Source organism: Ammodytes marinus, assembly GCF_949987685.1.
Source record: "Ammodytes marinus genome assembly, chromosome: 21".
In the NCBI taxonomy this organism is placed as follows: domain Eukaryota; kingdom Metazoa; phylum Chordata; class Actinopteri; order Uranoscopiformes; family Ammodytidae; genus Ammodytes; species Ammodytes marinus.
In genome coordinates this window covers 10,272,724-10,292,908 of record NC_137225.1, presented here as the reverse complement: position 1 = coordinate 10,292,908, position 20,185 = coordinate 10,272,724, and the positions used below count along the sequence as shown (strand labels likewise).

Sequence of the window (20,185 nt, the reverse complement as noted above, 5' to 3'; positions counted from 1 at the left end):
AAATAGCTAGTACCCCGTCTGTACACTCTAAAAGGTTTTTTCAGTTAAAAAAAAAACAAAATCCCCAAAAAATCAAAAACATTTACAGTAACTGATCTTAGAGCAGTTTACTAGTGCAATATGTCCCAGTGATGCATACTGTATAATCAAGACATAGCATTGAATGTATATCTGGGGGCCAGCTGTCATTTGGTGACAGTAAGCCGTGCATTTTTTCATCGCTGTTGCCTCTGCAGTTTACGATAAGATGACATTTCATAGATATACACATTACCAGAACTCCGAATTTTATATGCATCAAAGATAGATTGTGCATAAACAACCATTAAGACGGAGGGCATTTTCTGCACATTCATGCCCAGTAAGGCAAGACATCGGTCAATACAATCTACAATCCAAACGATGCAACGGTTGATGGTGGCATGAACAGACTAATAACTAGCTAACATTTTGATTACCAACATGTACAATGAGGTGCCTTATTGACATGGAAGTGTTGTAAAACCCAAATACTATTTTTGTTAAGCCCTATAGGTGATTCACTGAGCCTGAATAGCATATTGAAGTCTGAACATGTTGCACATAGCAGCTCTTACTTTTGTCTTGGTTTTATTGCAACCCCACCAGGAAATCACAGGGGGGTATGAAGCACAGGGCAAAGTTCACCCCAAGACACTGAACACAGATGCTTTCATATATTTCACACCATGACTGGGATGATGAATATCGGAGCGGGGAAACTGTTCCCAGGTCAGTTTCTTTTTGACAGAGTGCAAGGAGAGAAGTCAGGGATCTGTCTGTGTGGAGGGTGAGGGACTGGCTGGAGGACAGAGAGCATGAGGGAAGTGTTTGTACTTCTCCGGGGCAGGACCCTGAGGGGGAGATGGGATGGGTGTGTCTGGAGAAACTACAGCAAGAAAAGCAAGGGACAAGAAATAAATTTAATTTAGCTTTTTTTGTGTCAAAATAAAATGTTTTGTGTAGAGAAAAGTAATATTATATATATATATATATATATATATATATATAGTCCGTCAAATGTATCCACTGTGGCACATGGAATATGTCACATCTACAGCTTGTGCTTTATAGATACAGTTCCCATCAATCTGATGAGGCCATTAGGTTTTGTTTCGCCAAATGCATTTTTTATTAAAAAATAAAGAAAAGGGTACAATATGTCCAATACCCATCAATTCCGGTAAATGTAACATTTTTAAGGAGTTTTTTTCTTTTCTCTTTAAACTCAGGATGCATGTTTATTAGTTTCTACTATGTTAATGGAAACATGCAGTTTTGTGACATTTCACGAGATGTGCATCTACTTTGCTTTGCTATTTCTTCTAGTGTGTGTGTGTGTGTGCGTGTGTGTGTGTGTGTGTGTGTGTGTGTGTGTGTGTGTGTGCGTGCGTGTGTGCGTGCGTGCATGGGTGCGTCACATGGTTGAACATGGTTTGTACGATTGCATGTCTGTCTCTCAGTTGTTGAGTGTGTGGCTCTTACCAATCAGTGGAGTGTGAGAGACAGGCATGGTGCTGATGACCAGTGTGTGTCCAGTCAAAGGGTCCTGGGCCAGCTGGGTGTGTGCTGTGTGGTGCAGGTGTGCGGGCTCTGACGCAAGCCCTAAACACACAACAACACAGCCACTTATCAATCAGCTACCAACTCATTGATGTTTCACAGTTACAGAGGATGTTTTCCTGCTCAACTCCAGAAATATGTAACTGAACCAGGGGACATTTAAAGGCTCACACATTCATTGAAATGCCCCACAACTCAGATTCATTTTTGCACGTGTTGGAATCTCACCTAACCATGCCTCACTGGACCAAAGAAAAAAATGGTTACTTCACTTTGCATAATTTTTTTCTTTTCTTTAAACAGTGCAAGAATAAAACTCAATTTTGGAGCTTTTGATTAACTGAGTGAGTCGAAGATTTACAAATTCATGCTGATTTTAAATCAGTCTGTGCCAGCAAAAGTGCATGTTTTACATAGTAATTCAGTCATGACCCTTTTTTTATAAAGCTGAGGAATCTATGTGGGCAGCTCTATAGCATGCTCAGCTAACCTAGTTTTAACCCACGTTTTACAATCTAATATGTCAAAAAGACAAAACCCTCTTCATCTCTCAAATATAAAAAAAATCATCATGTGATCTCATTTTTTTAATTGTAGGTTGTAGTGTAAGTATATGAATGTGTATTTATGTTAGCAATACTATGTTCAATGAGTTGCACATTCACAATACTAAATATATCATTTCAACAATGTTTGAATAGCTGAGTTTTTTTGTTGTGCTGCTTCCACGTATCCCTACAGGATGCTGAACAGCAAAAACACACAGTTCTCTCTGAACACACTCTCTTAAGTCAGGGTGTCATATTCTGAAGTTGTTTTTAGCATGTACGGCAAAAAAAAGAAGGAAGGCGTTTTTTGGAGATGACTTATTCCTTTATATCCAGGCCTTGTTCTTATGCTTGAGTTGTCTGTCATGGCCCTGCTTAGAATAACATTGATGCATTCTACTTTAAAAACTACAGACTTCCTTATTTTTTACACATTAAGACACGTTTGCAGATGTCACCGAGGCAAGCGGCATCCCAGCATCTATTTTGGCATTGCCTAATATACGCATATGTGGACTTTACAAAGTTTTACCGTCGTGCTGACAAAAATCTTGAAGAACTTTTTTACCCATCGCATATATCTGGGGAAACTTTGCTGAATACGTGTACTTTTTTAGAATGTATTTTTTTTTATATAGTTTTGAACCGTTCCACACAAGTTGCTCCACTAAAGCATTTGGTGTTCTCGCTGAAGGTCACCCTATTACTCTTACGGCAGACACACACACACACACACACACACACACACACACACACACACACACACGGGCCCGGTCTCACCTCCCAGTAGCATTTCCTGCAGTAGGTTGTCTATCTTTGCCAGGCCACAGAGCTTAATGAACTGGAGCTGTTCGATCATCTGCCAGGTGATGCTCTGCAGAGTGGGCAGCAGCAGTAAGAGCTCTCCAAAGCGCCCCCTGGAGTCATACTGACGGTCGTTAATGTAGTCCTCTAGACTCATCTGGACCTGAACACACACACACACACACATACGCACGCACACACACACACACACACACACACACACACACACGCACACACACACACACACGCACGCACACATACACACACACCCACACACACACACACACACACACACACGCACGCACGCACACACACACACCCACACACACACACACACACACACACACACACACGCACGCAAGGCCAAGTCTCCATCAGTAAAGTAAGCCAACTGCCCTTGTCTTTGTAGGTTCAGGTGAATTGCTAACATTATTTTAAAATGTGTCAAATGCAAATATTAGAATACAAAGGGGTTAATCGCTTAGGTGCTCCATCTTAAAGATGGGGGAAGTGATTCTGGAGAAAGCTTGCTGTCAATAAACTTTTTTGTCAAGTCTGTGAATATCTCCTCACGATCAGCTACCTGTCCATACTGTGTTAATACACAAGACTGGCATGTTCCTAGCTACCGTGGGCCGCCTTCCATAACACTCGTTCGTAGAGCCTAGGCTGTGTATTAACACTGTACTTTCTCAGCACACACACACTACAGACAGCTAGCAGGTCATGAGGAGATATCCACTGATTAAAAAAAAAAAAAAAAGATTGTTTTGACGACAATCATTCTCCAAATTGCTGAATCCACTTTTGATACTGTTCATTGTAAATTAAAATAGAAGGAAATAACAGCAGCTGTGCAATAAGCTACACGCGTCAAATGCTCGACCTACCTGCAAACGCATGGCCTTGATCTTGGATGGGTCCCGCAAGGACTTTGCATCTGTAGATAGAGAGGTAGAGCGTGGAAGTGGGGGATAGATTAAGTTGGGGGGGGGGGGGGGGGGGGGGTTAGGGAGGAATTGAAGGACAGGAGGGTTAGAAGGGGAAAAAACAGAAAGATCAGGGTTGAAATTGAGGAGTGGAACTGATGGAATTATTATAGTCAAACTGGGGCATAGAGGAAAAAAATTGGGGCAAAGGGGAGAGAGAAGAACAAAAGACAGGGGCAGGGAATTGTGGTCACACTAGGCCACTGAGACATTACAAAGTAAGGGATTGGGATCCAACTTTGAGGGGAGTTGTAACCAGATGAATGGGATTAGTCAAAAAATGAGGGATCGTGCCAAAAATGGCAACATACTGATAAGGTCTTATTACAAATATTTACTGTAATATTTCAGTATAGTTTGCTATTTCAAATCTTTTACAATTCATAATACTATTTTCTTACCCGACCATCTTTTACATCGTTCTTTTGTTTTCGTTAATGCACATTTTTTTGTAATATGAAAGCAATGGAAACAAAACATACAGTATGTGTCCTTTATTTAGCTTTGAATCCTCAATGACTACTTATTTAGATAATGATACATCTGATAGAAATGCGGTCCATTACACAATATTAACCCCCAGTCCAGATATGATAACACTTTATTGGGGTTAATAAAAAAGTCTGCGGCAAGGTTATTAGCAATGCCAAATTGTCAAATTCTTATCTTAATCTTTCCCATGTAGTTTCCCTTCCATTAAGCACTTTTGCTGGAGTTCTTTAAAAAAATACCCAACCATCTCACCTCACAAATCCCCTAATGGCTTAAAGTACAAACCAGTTCTTATTATTTAGTACCTGGGTCAAAGAAGACAATGGCCTTGAGTGCTGCATACTCGTTTTCGTCTATTTGAATATCTTGGAAGGGCTGGACCAGCTCGTCTAGCACTCGGTTGGCTACCCGACAGATCTCTGGTTCAGGGCTGTTCCTGTGGATCACACAGCCATTGCCTGCAGACACACAGAGTCTCGGTCAGTGCTTGTGTTGAGCAGAATTGACAGGAGTATAGAAAGGTATGTATGTGGGTGTGGGTGACGGGAATGTGTTTACCCTTTTATCCTTTTCAGAAAGGTAAGTCAGACCTACTCAAGGGTTCCAGCAACGTTCTGGTGAAAGGGTGTGTGTGTGTGTGTGTGTGTGTGTGTGTGTGTGTGTGTGTGTGTGTGGGTGTGTGTGTGTGCCTATGATCGCCCTACAGTATGATGTTAGAACGTGCCCTCGTAATGAGTGATGCTGTTTACAAGAGACACTTTTGAAGTCACAAAGAAAAAGAACTCTTTGAGTTAATCATTCTCTGCTAACACAACATTTGATCAGCCCTTAACACTGTTAGTGCCCAACCACCTGATTGCAGCACATATAAATAAGATGCCATCTTCTACCTAAAAGCAGGAAGTCCTTGAACTGCAACGACCTCTTGGCGACCCCGAGCAAGAGGTGTTCACCTGCATGAGCCCTGAGCAAGCTGACCTGGAGACAAACACACACACACACACACACACACACACACACACACACACACTTACAGTTAAACAAAGAACACAAAGAATTCATCTCCTTTAGCCCTTAATCCATCAAACAATATACTTGTACGAGTATGTATACTATACTGACAAGTCTAATTTAAAGTTACACCTCATTAGATACTTATTCTATCTTCTGAGAGTCCCTGTGGTTGATTAAATAGAATACTTTTTCTACCTCAAAGTGCTTTTTGACAGAATAGGCCCTTTGTTAGAGAAGTGAGAACAGTCACACCCACACAGGCTAAACACAAGGAATGTAAAGAAATACAAAATAAAATAAGAAGACAAAAGCCTTTTGAAACATATTATAGGAAATAGCGCTGGATTTTGAATGCTATAGTTTGACACTAAGCAATAGCATAATCCCAGATTTCCCATCATGCATCACAGCCCCGTTACCTGGTCATCCAGTGGCAGTTCTCCAAAGGCAGGTATATATTTGGCCCATTCTACCAACACCAATAGCTGCTGTCTCATAGAATCACAAACATCCCCCACAGTGGCTGACTTCTGCTCCGATATGTCTGATATACCAACCGGAGCAGTAAGCTGGGTCACAATCTGTTTAAAACAATGTTACGAAGCAAACATTAGCTCAAATGCAATCATTATGTCAGTATGTAAATAGGTCATTTACATGGCAAAATCTTCACCTGTTGGGACAGGGATTCTGCTTGGGCCAAAATAGTGATGGGTGGCAAGTCTTGGGAGTCAGGGATACTTCTCCGGGAGCTGATCCGATCTCTCTCGTTCTGTACGGCTAAAATATAACAGCGAAAGTTAGTGTGTGTGTGTGTGTGTGTGTGTGTGTGTGTGTGTGTGTGTGTGTGTGTGTGTGTGTGTGTGTGTGTGTGTGTGTGAGAAACAGGAAGCACCTCCTGCTACTTTATTTACTTATTGTAAAGATGAACTAATTTTCAAATACAGAATATGTCCAGAAATGTTCTGTTAATATTTTACGTTTTTTTAATATTTTTAAGTCAGTATCCTCATTCCTTCAACAATTTGGTCAAAATGAGTGTTGTGTGTCGGGGGAAAAAAACACACAATGCAAACGATGACAGGGCAGTTAATATTTCGGAGAAATTGCAATACAGGCTGGCATGAGCTAGAGGAGTCAAACGTTAACCAGTTGCAATCCAGAACAACATGTTTGAATAACACATGATTAGCTGTCATAAAGCTCTGTGCCAAGGTTATACCCCTCATAAACACACACACACACACACACACACACACACACACACACACACACACACACACACACACACACACACACACACACACACACACACACACACTCTCTCTCTCACACACACTCTCTCACACTAAGTAATCGCTTATTTTATGGCTGAGCCTATTTCAACCATCTTGAAGCAGCTTTTACATTCTCTGAGGGCAGCCTTTCCTTCAGTGCCATTAGTTTTAAGTCTATACCTTTGTTTCTGCATGAAAAATTAAAATGAAACTACATTTGAAATATATGCACAGTACAATACAATCAGTTTGTAAAAAAAACGACAAGTCATCCAAAACAAATGGACTTTTTTTATTTTCTGTCTACCCGATGGCAGACGCTTTCCCCTACCTTCTTTTTTCATGCCAGCCCTGAAGCACTTGTTGAGTCTGCAGAAACGACACTGGTTCCTCTTATCTTTATCCACAATGCACTGTCTGTTGAACCTGGATACGGCACACATACAATGGCATGAGTATAGCTTTACAGGACAAAGCATGGCGACAGAATGTACCGTAACATTACACAGTGTATTGTGACAACTCAGGTATCCATATTATTTATATATCTGCACACTATCTTTCGAGGGCACATAAACCTGTACAAGATAGAGTTTATGGCCCTGTTTACACTGTGTCTTCCATATATATGAAGTGTGCATGTGCTGTATTTTTGTATGTAGTTTGCCATCTGTACCTGCAGGTGTAGACATGGCTCTTGCGGATGGAGCGCCTGAAGAAGCCTTTGCAGCCGTCACAGCTAGAGGCTCCATAGTGTTTGCCAGTGGCTTTGTCTCCACAGATGGCACAATTACTGCTGACCCCGTCTGCACCGGCCAGGTTAGACTCTGTCGGCATGCTGTCTGTAACACACACACACACACACACACACACACACACACACACAAAAAAACACTCTGGTAAATACACATGCATATATATATCAGTGGAGGGACAAACGCTTACATATCTGTACATTACCTACATAGGCATAGCCACAACAAGTACACTTACAAAATAAATCAATGTATTATAGTTCAGCATGGTCCAATAATGGGACCACTGTAATTGTAATTGAGGCCACTATGTGTTGAATCTTTATATGACTATAGCATCTTACAACTCAGGTACATTTAACTTGTGTATATTCCATAGTAGGGTAATACTGTATATGGCTGTTGCGTTTCGTATAACTGCAAAGTGGTGTGTGTGTGTGTGTGTGTGTGTGTGTGTGTGTGTGTGTGTGTGTGTGCGTGTGTGTGTGTGTGTGTGTGTGTGTGTGTGTGTGTGTGTGTGTGTGGTGGCAACCGCAAGACATAAATGAGGAAAAGGAATGAATGGCAGTTCAATCAATCGGCATGCATTTAGAATCACGACCGTTGGTGTCTTTATTTGCGCTGCCATCTCCATATTGTTGTCAACATTATCATAATCATCAAGAACGTTTTCATAATAAGCAGCAGCAACACCTTCGCCGTAATGAAAACCACAATCATCATCATTGTCTGCATGTTTGTCGTTCAAAGTCCACCAAATAGAAACCAAAAAAAATGAGTATGCCATTGTCATGTGAAAATTCAAGATGCCATCAACGAGGACATATTTATATCACCCCCGACAACACAGTCCTGTGCCAGGCAGTTCCAAGTCAATGTTCCACTAACTTTCTGTTCCCATGCTGAGGTGACATCAGAGTATCACAGAGATGCGTGCTTGCTGTACAATAAAACATCTTTATGGCACATTCCTGCACATTTTTGTACTCCATGTTCTTATATCCGTATAAGCAAAAGGCAGGTTAAAATTCCCTCAACGAGTGTCAACCAACAACTAGATATATACAAGGCCAACGTGAAACTGTTATTAGTTTCACCATCACCATATTTAGGCATATGGGTCCTGTTTTGAAAAAGAAAAACCTATACTGTTGTCCTCTTCTGCAAATAGCAACTCATTTGCCTTGTCTCACTTCACTTTATCAGTACATTTCTGGTCAGACAAACTAATACACATTCTCATTTCTCATTTCTGAGGTCGGTGACATATCCTATGAGTCATCTAGACAAAATCTAACTCAGATCAGATAGACAATGCAAGGTTCAGGTTCATCAGTGCTTATAAAGATGAAATCTGTGAAAAAACTGATGCTTTGTACGTCAACCAGTGTGTGTGTGTGTGTGTGTGTGTGTGTGTGTCATTGTGTGTGTGTCATTGTGTGTGTGTCTGTGTGTGTGTTAGTAGTAGTAGGCCTAATGCACAGTGCACTTACCTCCTCCTCCATAGAGCACCTCTGCATTCTCAAAGCCCAGTGTGGTGTATGAGGGATCCAGGCCTTCACAATAGTTGGCGACTTCCATTTCTAACAGAGATTTACTCTGAGCAGCAGGGGGATACTTCATTCCTGTTCACAACCTTCACTTGCCCACACCTCTTCTTATCTTCTCTTCTTAAAGTCTCTCTTTCTCTTTTTACCCTATCTGCTGGTCTCTACTTCATCTAATTCTTGCAGACATGACTAAAGGGAGATCCCTTGGTATACGAGATCTATAACCCGATCTGATTGGGCCACGGACAAGGAAAGGGGCGGGGCCATGGCCAAGACTTCTCACCTTGTTGCACATTACTTATCTGTCCTTCTCCCTCTCGCTTATCACAAGGGATGGATAGATAGTGGGGAATGAGAGATATTTCCCTTCACCCCTCCCTGCCTCTTTTTTTTGTTTTTTTGTTACTATTAGATAGATTTCATTAGATCATGGAGGACAGCGTGCACTGCATGTGCATGTTGCTTCTGTGCACGTGCATCCGTATTCTTGATGATGGGGGTTTGTTCTCACAGGCCCATCCATTTAGGAATGTGTGTGTGTGTGTGTGAGTGAGTAAGGGTGTGTGTGTGTGTGTGTGTGCGTGTCCTTCTGAGTCTCCCTAATCTAATCAATGGTGGAGTAATGGCCCCACCACCTCAGCAGATATAAACTATAAAAGACACAAAGTAAAGTGTAGAGCACTGATAACGTGAACACAAACAGCCTATAAAGACATTATTCTTGGGTTTACATCCAATCAACGCATCAAATCCAATCACAACTTCATATAGATAAACGCAATAACGGTTAACATAGGACATCACGTTAACCTCACACTGTTTTGATTGTATTTTTGTTTGGTAACTGAATATGAAATGTGTGGGGTTTTTTGGTTACTCAATATAAGTAAATATCAAAATGTTTGATGCTGCTGCTTGAAGGTGGAGGAAAGCGATTTTGGAGAACACTTGTTGTCAAAATCACTTTGGTCAAAATCAGTGAATATCTCATTATGTCCGGCTACCTGTCCGTTAATACACGGCCTAGGCATTCTGAATGTTGCTAAATACGATGGGACCCCTTTGTTAATGTACCCTTTATTTTCATACCAGTTTACAGAGCTTAGGCTGTATATAAACACCTAAAAAAAATTCAGTGCACACAAGGACAGGTAGTGGATTGTGAGGAGATATTCACACATTTTTGACAAAAACTGATTTTGACAAGAAGCGTTCTCCAGAATTGCTGACTCTGCCTTTAAGATACAGGAGAATTTCCATTATAGTGCTTTTGTTATTTTCCTCAAAGAATGATGAGCCAATCTGCTGTGCAAAGGTATAGGCAAATTAATTCAGGATACTGCCTGAGGAACTGCATGTAATATTAACACAATTTTATAGTTCTCACGCTTTCTTTCAGCTCTCTATCATTTAAAAACTGATCATCAAATTGCGTGAGAAATGCAAGTTGAAGAGAGGCATGGGACAAAAAAATAAGTGAGACAGTTGACAGTGAGCTGCCTCCTCTTTCAGGGCCGGAATGCTGTAAACGCACCCTTAATTTACGACCATAAACCAGTTAAAATGTCCCCAACCCACCCATATTACCTCAGGAATTTCATCGCACTAAATCTCTTTTGTGTGGCTTAAAGGGTAATCAGTTTGGGGCATTGTATTGAAGAAGGCCGTAAATGATAAGAGGCAGTATTATGGAAGATTTCACTCCCCTACATCAGTAATGGCCAAGTCAGAAAAATATCCTACAGTATATGAGCAGGCAAGGTGGTGATATATTGCCAGGGGTTTGAGAGAGAGAGAGAGAGAGAGAGAGAGAGAGAGAGAGAGAGAGAGAGAAAGAGAGAGGGACAGCGAGAGAGAGATTACATTTTAACCAGGCTGTGAGGTCAGTCCTCCTGACTCATCAGAGTAAGAAAGGATTTACTCTTAACAATCTCACAAAATGGCAGACAGAGCACTGTATAGCATGAGTGTCCCGCATTCGATTTATCATCACAGATATATTTAACTAAGTCTGCATTAAACTACAATTAGGAAGTATAAATCAGGCGTTAATATATGGAGACAGAAAGGTTAACGTGCTTCTTGTGAGTGGGTAGTATAGTTTAGGCGATCGTGTGATAAACAAAGAAACACTTTTTGTACACTGTGAGGCTTGTATATACTGTAGGTGCAACATCATTTATTCATCCATTCATTTGTCGAAAAGTGAAAACACTTTTACTCAGGTGAGCCGTTCAAAAGCTTTAAAAGGCTTTTTATAGCCTCAGCCTCCACTGTCCACCGTAAGTGCAAGGACAGCAAGCTGAGGACTTCAAGTCTTTATTGCTTTTGGTGTTTTTACCCTCCTCTTGATTTATGTCAATTTATATTTATTTGGATCAAAATATAATATTCCAAATACCAAAGCTGATCAGCTTTTTAAAATGGCGGCCCATGTTCACTCAAATATTAACTTTGTTCACCACACTAACATACTGAAAGCCTATCCGTCCATGCTTTGGTGCAAAACCTGCATCCCAATAAGTTCAATTCAAGTTTCATCATATTGAAATTTTAATAGTGAATGTAGTTTAACAAGATAAACACATATGAATAACACATTCATAAACATATTTCAAAAGGCGATAAAAAGGTATTATGACTTCTTTTGCTGACAATCAAGCAGGACATAACCGGGAGACCTTGCTTCCGCCCAGCAACCGAAAGGCTCTTTGAAGCCATAAAACCCAGTGCTAAAGAGGCCATCTCTGTGTGAACTGGCCATAATACTGTCGTCCACGCTCAGATTAGAGCTTTTAATAGGGGCAGATGATGATCCCCCAGCCAACTGACTCTAGTAAACCACTATACTTCCTGATAGTAAAAATATAAATGTTTCAGTAGAATGTTACAGCAGGATTAGCTTTTATTTTGACAGAGTGAACGTCATTTTTCCGCACATTTGATTTCTATTCAATGCAACGTGGTTCAGTTCCTAAAGCAATGATATTAGATTCTTCAAATAAATAAAAACATGCAGATTAATGCTTCAGGTTAACTAGTCAACAACACTTTTACAACATGTCATAGCGGACAGTTTAATTTGCACATGCACGCCCGCCAAAATTTCCCAACAGCTTTCCTGTAAACTGGTGGGTCACCCTCCTTCATTTTTCCCGCTAATGTCACCCCCTATTGAAAGAGTCTGAATGTGTTTGGTCATTAACATTCACCCTTAAAATGGCAGTATTAGTTTCTTTGTGACAAATGATTTTCTCCAGCTTAATCAAAGCCAATGTGTCATCGGACTGTACACAGTAGTACTGTATATGCAGGGGGTGAACCCCAATCACCTGCACAATGTGAAACCAGTTCAACACACACTACAGCCTCAAACATTGATCTACAACTCTCTGACATAACAGATATTCATCATTACAACCTTGAGAGCTGTTGTTTAGGATTGCATTTTTATTGTGTTCCTGTCATTGTGTCTGAATCAATCTGAAATATATAGAAATGTGTGATGAAATACACAAATATTTATATAGGCTAAAACTATACAGTTAGTCATTTTAGATAGAACTGGGTGAAAGCAACACATTATTTATCAGTAGAAGTATCATATATCATATATCAGAAGAGAAAAACACAATGCGAGTCCAACCATATTCCTGTTTACTGCTAATATGTTGCTCTGTAACACGTTTGTTGTTACAGATTACCTCCTTGTGCAAATTAAATAGGTTATCACATGATTTTTACAGCACAGAATGTATGACAAAGTGAGTTCTGTCTTATCTGTATGCCCCAAAACGCTGTCAGCGGACAGAGGGGTGAGAGCACTATCTCATTGATAAAATGCAACAACAACACACAAAAACACTAGACTCGGACAACAACATACCTACTGTATAGATCCTACCACTCAAAATAACATTGCCTATAGTTACAGGAGACATAGCAGCAACTGAAGTTTGTGTGTATGGGGGATTGCCGCCATACTACCCACCAAAATACAAAACCACGTGATTTAGCAGAACATATTACCTAACTTCCTTGTTTAAAGAAACTGCTAAAGGTAAGCTTCACTTCCTCCACAAAAGCAAAAAGATAGTTTTCTAAAAATATTTCAGCCAATGGGGGTGTATTGCATTTCATAATGAGAATATTGTTTGTTTGACGTACCTGTTTTTCTGTTTTTGTCTGGGATGTGCATTTATCCAGTTGTACCGTTGTACTCCGGTAGTGAGCAGCCCCTCTCAGTGCGACATTGGTCTAGGTGACACTAAAGAATGGGAAAATGGTTAAGGTGTTAAACTACATTAAAAAGGGAAGGTTGGAGAGCAGAGCAGCCTATAATTCACGGAGCGACACATTGGATGGCGCCACCATAGCCCTGTCATTAGATCGATTTACTAAACAAACTCAAAGTAGGGTGGGGATGTTAAACAGTAACCCAGAGCCATAAAAACCAAAAGGAAAAGGATCAACAGGTGTGTGTGTGTGTGTGTGTGTATGTGTGCTTGTGTGTGTGTGTGTGTGTGTGTGTGTGTGTGTGTCAGCCAACACCATTTCAGAGGGCAGAAGGTAAGAGATCCAAGAGGTGTGTGGTAATGTTTCACAAAATAATGGTGAAAAAGTAACACTTTTTAGACATTTATTTCTCTCCTCGGCCGTGGAGCTTAACACTCCAGCAATTAACACATGGGTTAAGTGTTGGCAAATACAGTGACATGTCATTATTTTCAATTTCCACTCACGGGTCTCTCACAGGAAGTCACATTTTGCATGAAAAATGAGGGAACCTAAAGACCAAAGGCGTAATGAATAGCATTACAAATCCCAAGCTTGAATCCTGTGTAGTATACACAACGACCAGCAGATGGCAGGAGTTCATTCGTTTTGAGCCAAAACAAAAAGACAGTTCATGTCAAATAATTTAAAGCCCCTGTAAAACCAAATCCACCAAATCCTTCTAACTATGTTATTGTGGAGTTAGTTGCATGATAGTACGCATCTGAAAAGAGTTAGGCATATTTCATCAATCTGAATGAAAGATATTGTAATTTAAGTGTGATCAAAACAGAAATTCAATTTAGATGAGACAGGCACAATAAGTATAAGTATGAACCAATCACGGCAGTTCTCTGCACCGTTGCCATGGAAACCTTTTGATATGGCAACACCCACAAAATCCTTCCAAATGGTCTCTAAAGCTGTTCTTTAACTACGTTTTTTAATATATATTTTTTTAAATTCAATCATATTTTTTTGTCAGATTTTCTTGCATGTAATGGTTCGCTGTGTTTTGTTCCTCTTTCTTTACCTTCGACGACTGAATAATTACAACATTTCCAATAAAAGAACCCGAAAGACGGTCGATTAAGAAAGTAAAGCATGGTACATCTGACATTACATACACAAAAGCAATATTCTTATGAAAAACTTTGACAATGTCTTCAAAAAACAGTAGGCTACATAACACTTACATTTCCAAATATGGCATATAAAGTATCTTGACCCCCCCCCCCCTCCTGCCCCCCCCCCCCTCCTCTCACACACTTATACCAAAAGTATTCAAATAGTCTTTCCCTGTAAACACATGTAACAGCTTCTCCTCCCCAAGAAGGTGAGCATATCCAGACAGTTGAAGGTGGTGAGGCTCAGAAACACCTCGTTGACATTCTGCAGCAGCTCAATGTGTTCCAAGTAGTTCAGCCGGAAGATGTGGTAGGGACCGAAGCACACCACCATGATCAGGGCAAAGAACAGACTTTTGAGCTGAGCCCCAAAGTCCTGCTGGGAGGTGCACCCCTGTCTGTGCTTCCTGTATAAAAGCCTCAGGACATTAGCTTGAAGGGCTGTGAGCACCGTGGCCACCACTATGATCACCCCGCTCGTGATGTAGTTCAACACCTTGGCACCGGACTTTATGCTTCCGCCGAACTTGAAGCAATGCTTCGTCCCATTATTGGTTCCATCGTTGTCTCCCAGGATCTTCTCCTCTGTGTCTTTGCCATAGGAGAAATGGATAACGCATGGGACCAGGACAATCACCACCGTCCACAGCACGGCACTGAGAGCCAGTGCGTGGATCTTGCGGAAGGAGGCCTCCCTGTCGGTTTTTCGGTAGAAGGCCATCAGACGCGTGATAAGGATGATCACGTAGAGGATAAAGGCCATGTACATGTGTATGTGGATCATGCTGCTGACCACTTTACACCAGCCGAGGCCCAGGCTCCATTGGTTGGTGGCGTAGTAGTAAAGCCGGAAGGGCACGGTGAAAAGGAAGACAAAGTGGGCGAAGATGAGGTTGAGCACGGCCATGGAAGTGACGGACGTGGTGCCGGATTTCATGATGTGCATCATGAGGCTGAGGCTGATGGTGCCGCTGAGTAGAACTACTGAATATATGGCCAACAGGACGGGGTGGTACTCAGAATCAGGATTAGTTTGAATATTATCGTAAGCTGCTTCTCCTGGTCCTGAGGTCGAGATCAGTCGCTGTGAGGAGTTTGTTGGGATCAAGGTTGTAGCTAGCAAACTGTTGGCTGCAATGGAATCCATCTAAAATAAAGGGAAAAGTGAAGTTAAAAAGAAAGCGCGCACAACAGATATGACGGGGAGAATAAAGAGGTGACGTGCACAAAGAAAGCTGATTTTTTTTTTTTTTTACATTACTTTCACTCGGCCTTTCACTACCCAAACAGATGGTCTAATGATATAGGTTGTTGTATGTGTCAGCTGTCAGTCGGAATATCAGTGAAAAAGTCCCACATTTAGTGTACAATTGAAGGGATATTTATATGTGCCGACAAAAACAGTTTTTGGCTGGTCCCCTCTGCAACAGTACAATGTTGACTTCTGCTACAGCGAAGTCTCCCCCGAAACTCCTTAAAATGAATGCTCTGAATGTCATTTCCATAAGGTAGCAGACTAACTATGCATAGGTACCTCATACAACCACACTCCAAAAAAACTGCACTCTCCCTTTAAATCTATGACCACAGTAGAAGCCTATACATTTCCTGATACAACATGTTGTTTGTATTTGTTCATGTAGTCTCTATCAAAACATTAACAAAGGTAGGCTATACGTTAAGTCTGACATGCTGCCATGCCAAAAACAATTGGTTATGAGTTTACTTATTATTGATTTAACAGGAAGCATGTCTACAAACAAGCTACAAATTACACCTGTTAGATTTCTTTAAGAAGTTAAGAAATAAGAGATATAGAAACAGTAGACTTACATACCTTTTGGTTCTAAGAAGACTTGGCTAACGGCTGTTTTTGTGTGTGGAAATAAGGTAATAAGGGGTGTGCACGCCCTCTGTTTTATATCCCATTTATTCCGGTAAGCAACTGTAAATCATTGGCTGTGTGTAGGCGAGCATATAGGGAAAGCTCTCTGTTTGAGAAAGTGTGTGTGTGTGTGTGTGTGTGTGTGTGTCTTTGTGTGAGCTCTGAAGCCTGTTTAAATGTGGCAACGTTTCAGGGGAAGTTGTGCTTGTCTGTGGGTTGTCAGACACCACCATCCAGTTTTGCATATTGTGTATGTGCGTATTTGTCTCTGCTCTTTCAGAAACAGGAGGTGATTGCACATTTTGAGACCAACCACAGGGCCGGTTGCTTCCTCCTTCTGGTCACTCATGTGAATAAGCCTGTTTCTTTTTTGATTCTGCAGTATCCAAAGAAAGAAAATCATAACAATGTGATGTGGTACTAAACGAAGAGTTATTGCAATGCTTTTTGAGGGGGGGGGGGGGTAAGTTGGGCTTTAATGCATTTGAAGTTAGATCAAGAGTGTCATTTGGTGTAAGGTTTGCCAATAAAGATTACCTTCTCCATCCAATGATACCACTGGTGCTAAATAACAAGGGAGAGCTGCTTGTTGTGTGTAAGCACACATCTTTTTCAGTTTAAAAACAGCAATGAGCATGAATACTGTACATCCATATATATATATATATACCTAAAGCAGAAATAAAAAATATTCTGCACAAGTCACATTGCGCTTGTTTTGAATTGCTTCTGGAATCTCAGATGCTGATAAATATTACTCATAACATATCAGTGGTACTAATACTAATAAGTGAGTACACTCTCAGTTATTTAGTCAAATCATTTGCTATAATTATATTTGGAGAAATGAGAGAGGATGTGGTTTTGCTAGCTGTGTGTGCTATGACTGTTTTAGCAGGAGCTCAGTTGTATAAGCCATATACTGCCACTCTCAAGTGAAGATGCTGCAAGGCTTTGAGTCTGCAGCACAGCTGAAAATGAATGGAAAAATTATTTATTACCATGATCTGAAAACCCCTCACTGCATTTCCCGACACAGTGAATTCACCCTGACCACAAACTTATAGATGACACCATTTTCTCAGGGTGTCAGTAGTTTGGGAATGTGTGTATGAGTTAAAGGTGGAGTCAGTGATTCTGGAGAATGTCAAAACAATTTGTGTCAAAATCATTGAATATCTGTGAGAGAAAAACAATTCAGTGTTAATGCACAGCGTAGGCTCTGTAAAAGGGCATGTTGCTAGCTACGGTGGGCCCCCTTTTGTTTGTATACCCGTTTACACAATATTTCTTTTTCAGCGCACAATACGTACTGCAATGTAAAATCGTTAATGTTTTTTTTAGTATACTGTAACATGAAGTACAGTTATTGTTACTACTACTGTTAAATACACAACAGTACAATACTGTACTTCATTTTACAAGTACAGACGTATACTATTCATACTGTTAAAGTATTCCCTTTACTGTTATTTATATTACAGTAAAACCTACTCTATTTTTCAGAATAAAATACATTTTACTATAGCTGTTGACAGATGACAGTTGAAGGCTTGATTTAAAAAAAGATGATATTTTGTTTAAAATAACAAATACATGCTCCAGCATTCACACTAATTAAATAACAATATCAAACAACTGACAAATAAAAAAATCATGAATGTTAGTTAATCACTTTAAAAAAAAAAATTAAATGCCACGCAATCTTTAAAACATAGCAATAAACAGAAATCAACAACAGCAATAAACAACAATATCAAAATCAAACAAATAATTCACTGAATTAAAAGAAGAGGAGAAAAACAATTGCTACAGTGACAGAAACATTGATCTTTGCCATTAAGAGTGTTCAAATGTAAGAGACAACCATATTTCAAAATATACATACACATTAAATTTCACACTCTACAAATAACCGTTGATACTCAAAAATAAACCGCTAACGTCTTACCTGTTGGTAAGACCACCAACGTCAGAAGACTATAAGCACAGGACATACAGTACAGTGTTCCTTTCCATCTCAGGGAGGATAAATAAAACAAAGTGAGGGTATGAGCACTGGGCGGGAACATCCACCTTCAGTTTTATACAGTTTGTCTTGAATTATTTCACTCTTATTTTTCAAAAAAATTCTTTAAATATTCTGTTAAAAAGTATGGTTTTATTATCCCACACTCAGCTGTTTCCCCACTGGCCATTTGTAGAAAACATATCTACATTGTATGGTACAGATCCCTACACAATCTCTGACTTTAACACACAACCAGTGGGTCTGCAGGCCGTTCACTATCAGACAGTGTGTGTTACTGGGTTACATAGGTTACATTATGTAACCTATGTCGTCTTGAGTGAAAAAAACGACAGTGTAACCTATGTTGTTTTGAAATGGAATGAACACACAGTCTCTGACTTTAACACACAACCAGTGGGTCTGCAGGCCGTTCACTATCAGACTGTGTGTTTTTTTTTATCGGGGCAACTGTGGCACAGGTGGTAGAGCGGGTTGGCCAATGATCCAAGGGTTGGTGTGCGATTCCCGCCCGGCCACTTATGTCATGGTTGTTGTGTCCTTGGGCAAGACACTTCACCCACCTTTCCTCGTGTATGACTGCTGTATGTTTGAGGTGATGGTCGGAGGGGCCGTTGGCGCGAAATGGCAGCCACGCTTCCATCAGTCTGCCCCAGGGCAGCTGTGGCTACTATGGTAGTTTACCACTACCGGTATGACTGTGTGTGTATGAATGGAACCAGGAACCCTGTAAATCGCTTTGAGTCCCTAGGGAATAAAGCGCTATATAAATCCAAACCATTATTTATTATTATTATTACTTTTAGAGCACATCTCAACATTCATAGTTAGGAACATTATCAAGTTTCCATATGTTACCACAATCTTAGTGCATCTGGTGCAGTGTTGGGAAAGTTCTTTTTCTACGTGAACTAGTTCAAAGTTCAGTTCACACCCTTTAAAATGAACTAGTTCAGTTCATAGTTCATAATTCAAAATTATGAACTAAGTTCACAGTTCAAAAATGAACTAGTTCATAGTTCTTTTTTTTTTAAATATGTTGCTGCAGGCTATTATTTTTCTAAATAATTGCCACATACCATATAGAACCACAGACAGAAATTATTTCAATAACATTCAGTCCACACTAGAAGCCAGCTGCAGCTTTTACCCCTACAGTATATTCTCAAAAACATGAGGAAAAAGTTGTTGTTCGAATGATCTTTTTAATGAAGAATTATTCAAACAAAAACGGTTAAGGTGCAAATGTTTTTCCATTTTTATAATTTTCCAAACCTGGAAACAATTCTCATGAAATGCCATTCAAAGAAAGCAATACTGGAAAAATATACCAGGCAGGTTCTACAACCAAATTAGCCTACAACTTAAACTAGTAAAACCCTCAAGGAGACCATTCTAAACTGCAGTGTAGGGCCTACTGTTAACAACAAAGTCCAGAAGATGTGTTGACATACTACAACACAAACACAATCTGAGGTAGGTAACAATCATACGAAGAAGAGGGTATAGCCTGAGGCTAGGTCCATGGTCTGAGTAAGTGCTGCTGCATTTATTTGTTTTTGTTTTTTTCCGCGGTGTTTCGCATTTTGATGACGCAGCGGCGGTGCGACGCTGTGGTGGCATGTGTTGCCAGATTGGGTGTTTTTCAGCTACATATTAAGGGCTGTTTACACTGTCCTTTAGCGGGGTTTTTCTATGGAAATCTGGCACTCTAATGAACGATTGAACGACTGAATGAGCGCCGTTCACAAACGCCAGAATGAACGCGTTCGCAAAAACGTTCACGAGGCAGAAATACATACGTTCAGTTCACGTTCGCCCCCAATATGAACGAGTTCATGAACGATCGTTCATTGAAC

General features: G+C 40.4%; 2 protein-coding genes across 2 annotated transcripts; both read right to left on the bottom strand.

Annotated features, from left to right (window-relative positions):
• Positions 1-785: 785 nt before the first annotated feature.
• hnf4g (hepatocyte nuclear factor 4, gamma) lies at positions 786-9,083 on the bottom strand (the record flags this gene model as incomplete). The annotated part of the gene is made up of 11 exons (XM_080049783.1): positions 786-907; positions 1,504-1,623; positions 2,910-3,096; positions 3,824-3,873; positions 4,720-4,872; positions 5,305-5,392; positions 5,848-5,997; positions 6,102-6,208; positions 7,037-7,131; positions 7,382-7,547; positions 8,954-9,083. 11 exons carry the CDS (start codon positions 9,081-9,083, stop codon positions 786-788), a joined length of 1,368 nt encoding a protein of 455 aa, XP_079905909.1.
• Positions 9,084-14,569: 5,486 nt separating this feature from the next.
• Positions 14,570-16,387, bottom strand: gpr141 (G protein-coupled receptor 141; the record flags this gene model as incomplete). The annotated part of the gene is made up of 2 exons (XM_080049805.1): positions 16,250-16,387; positions 14,570-15,559 (listed from the first exon to the last, which is right to left on the bottom strand). Exon 2 carries the CDS (start codon positions 15,557-15,559, stop codon positions 14,570-14,572), a length of 990 nt encoding a protein of 329 aa, XP_079905931.1. The 5' UTR covers positions 16,250-16,387.
• Positions 16,388-20,185: the final 3,798 nt, after the last annotated feature.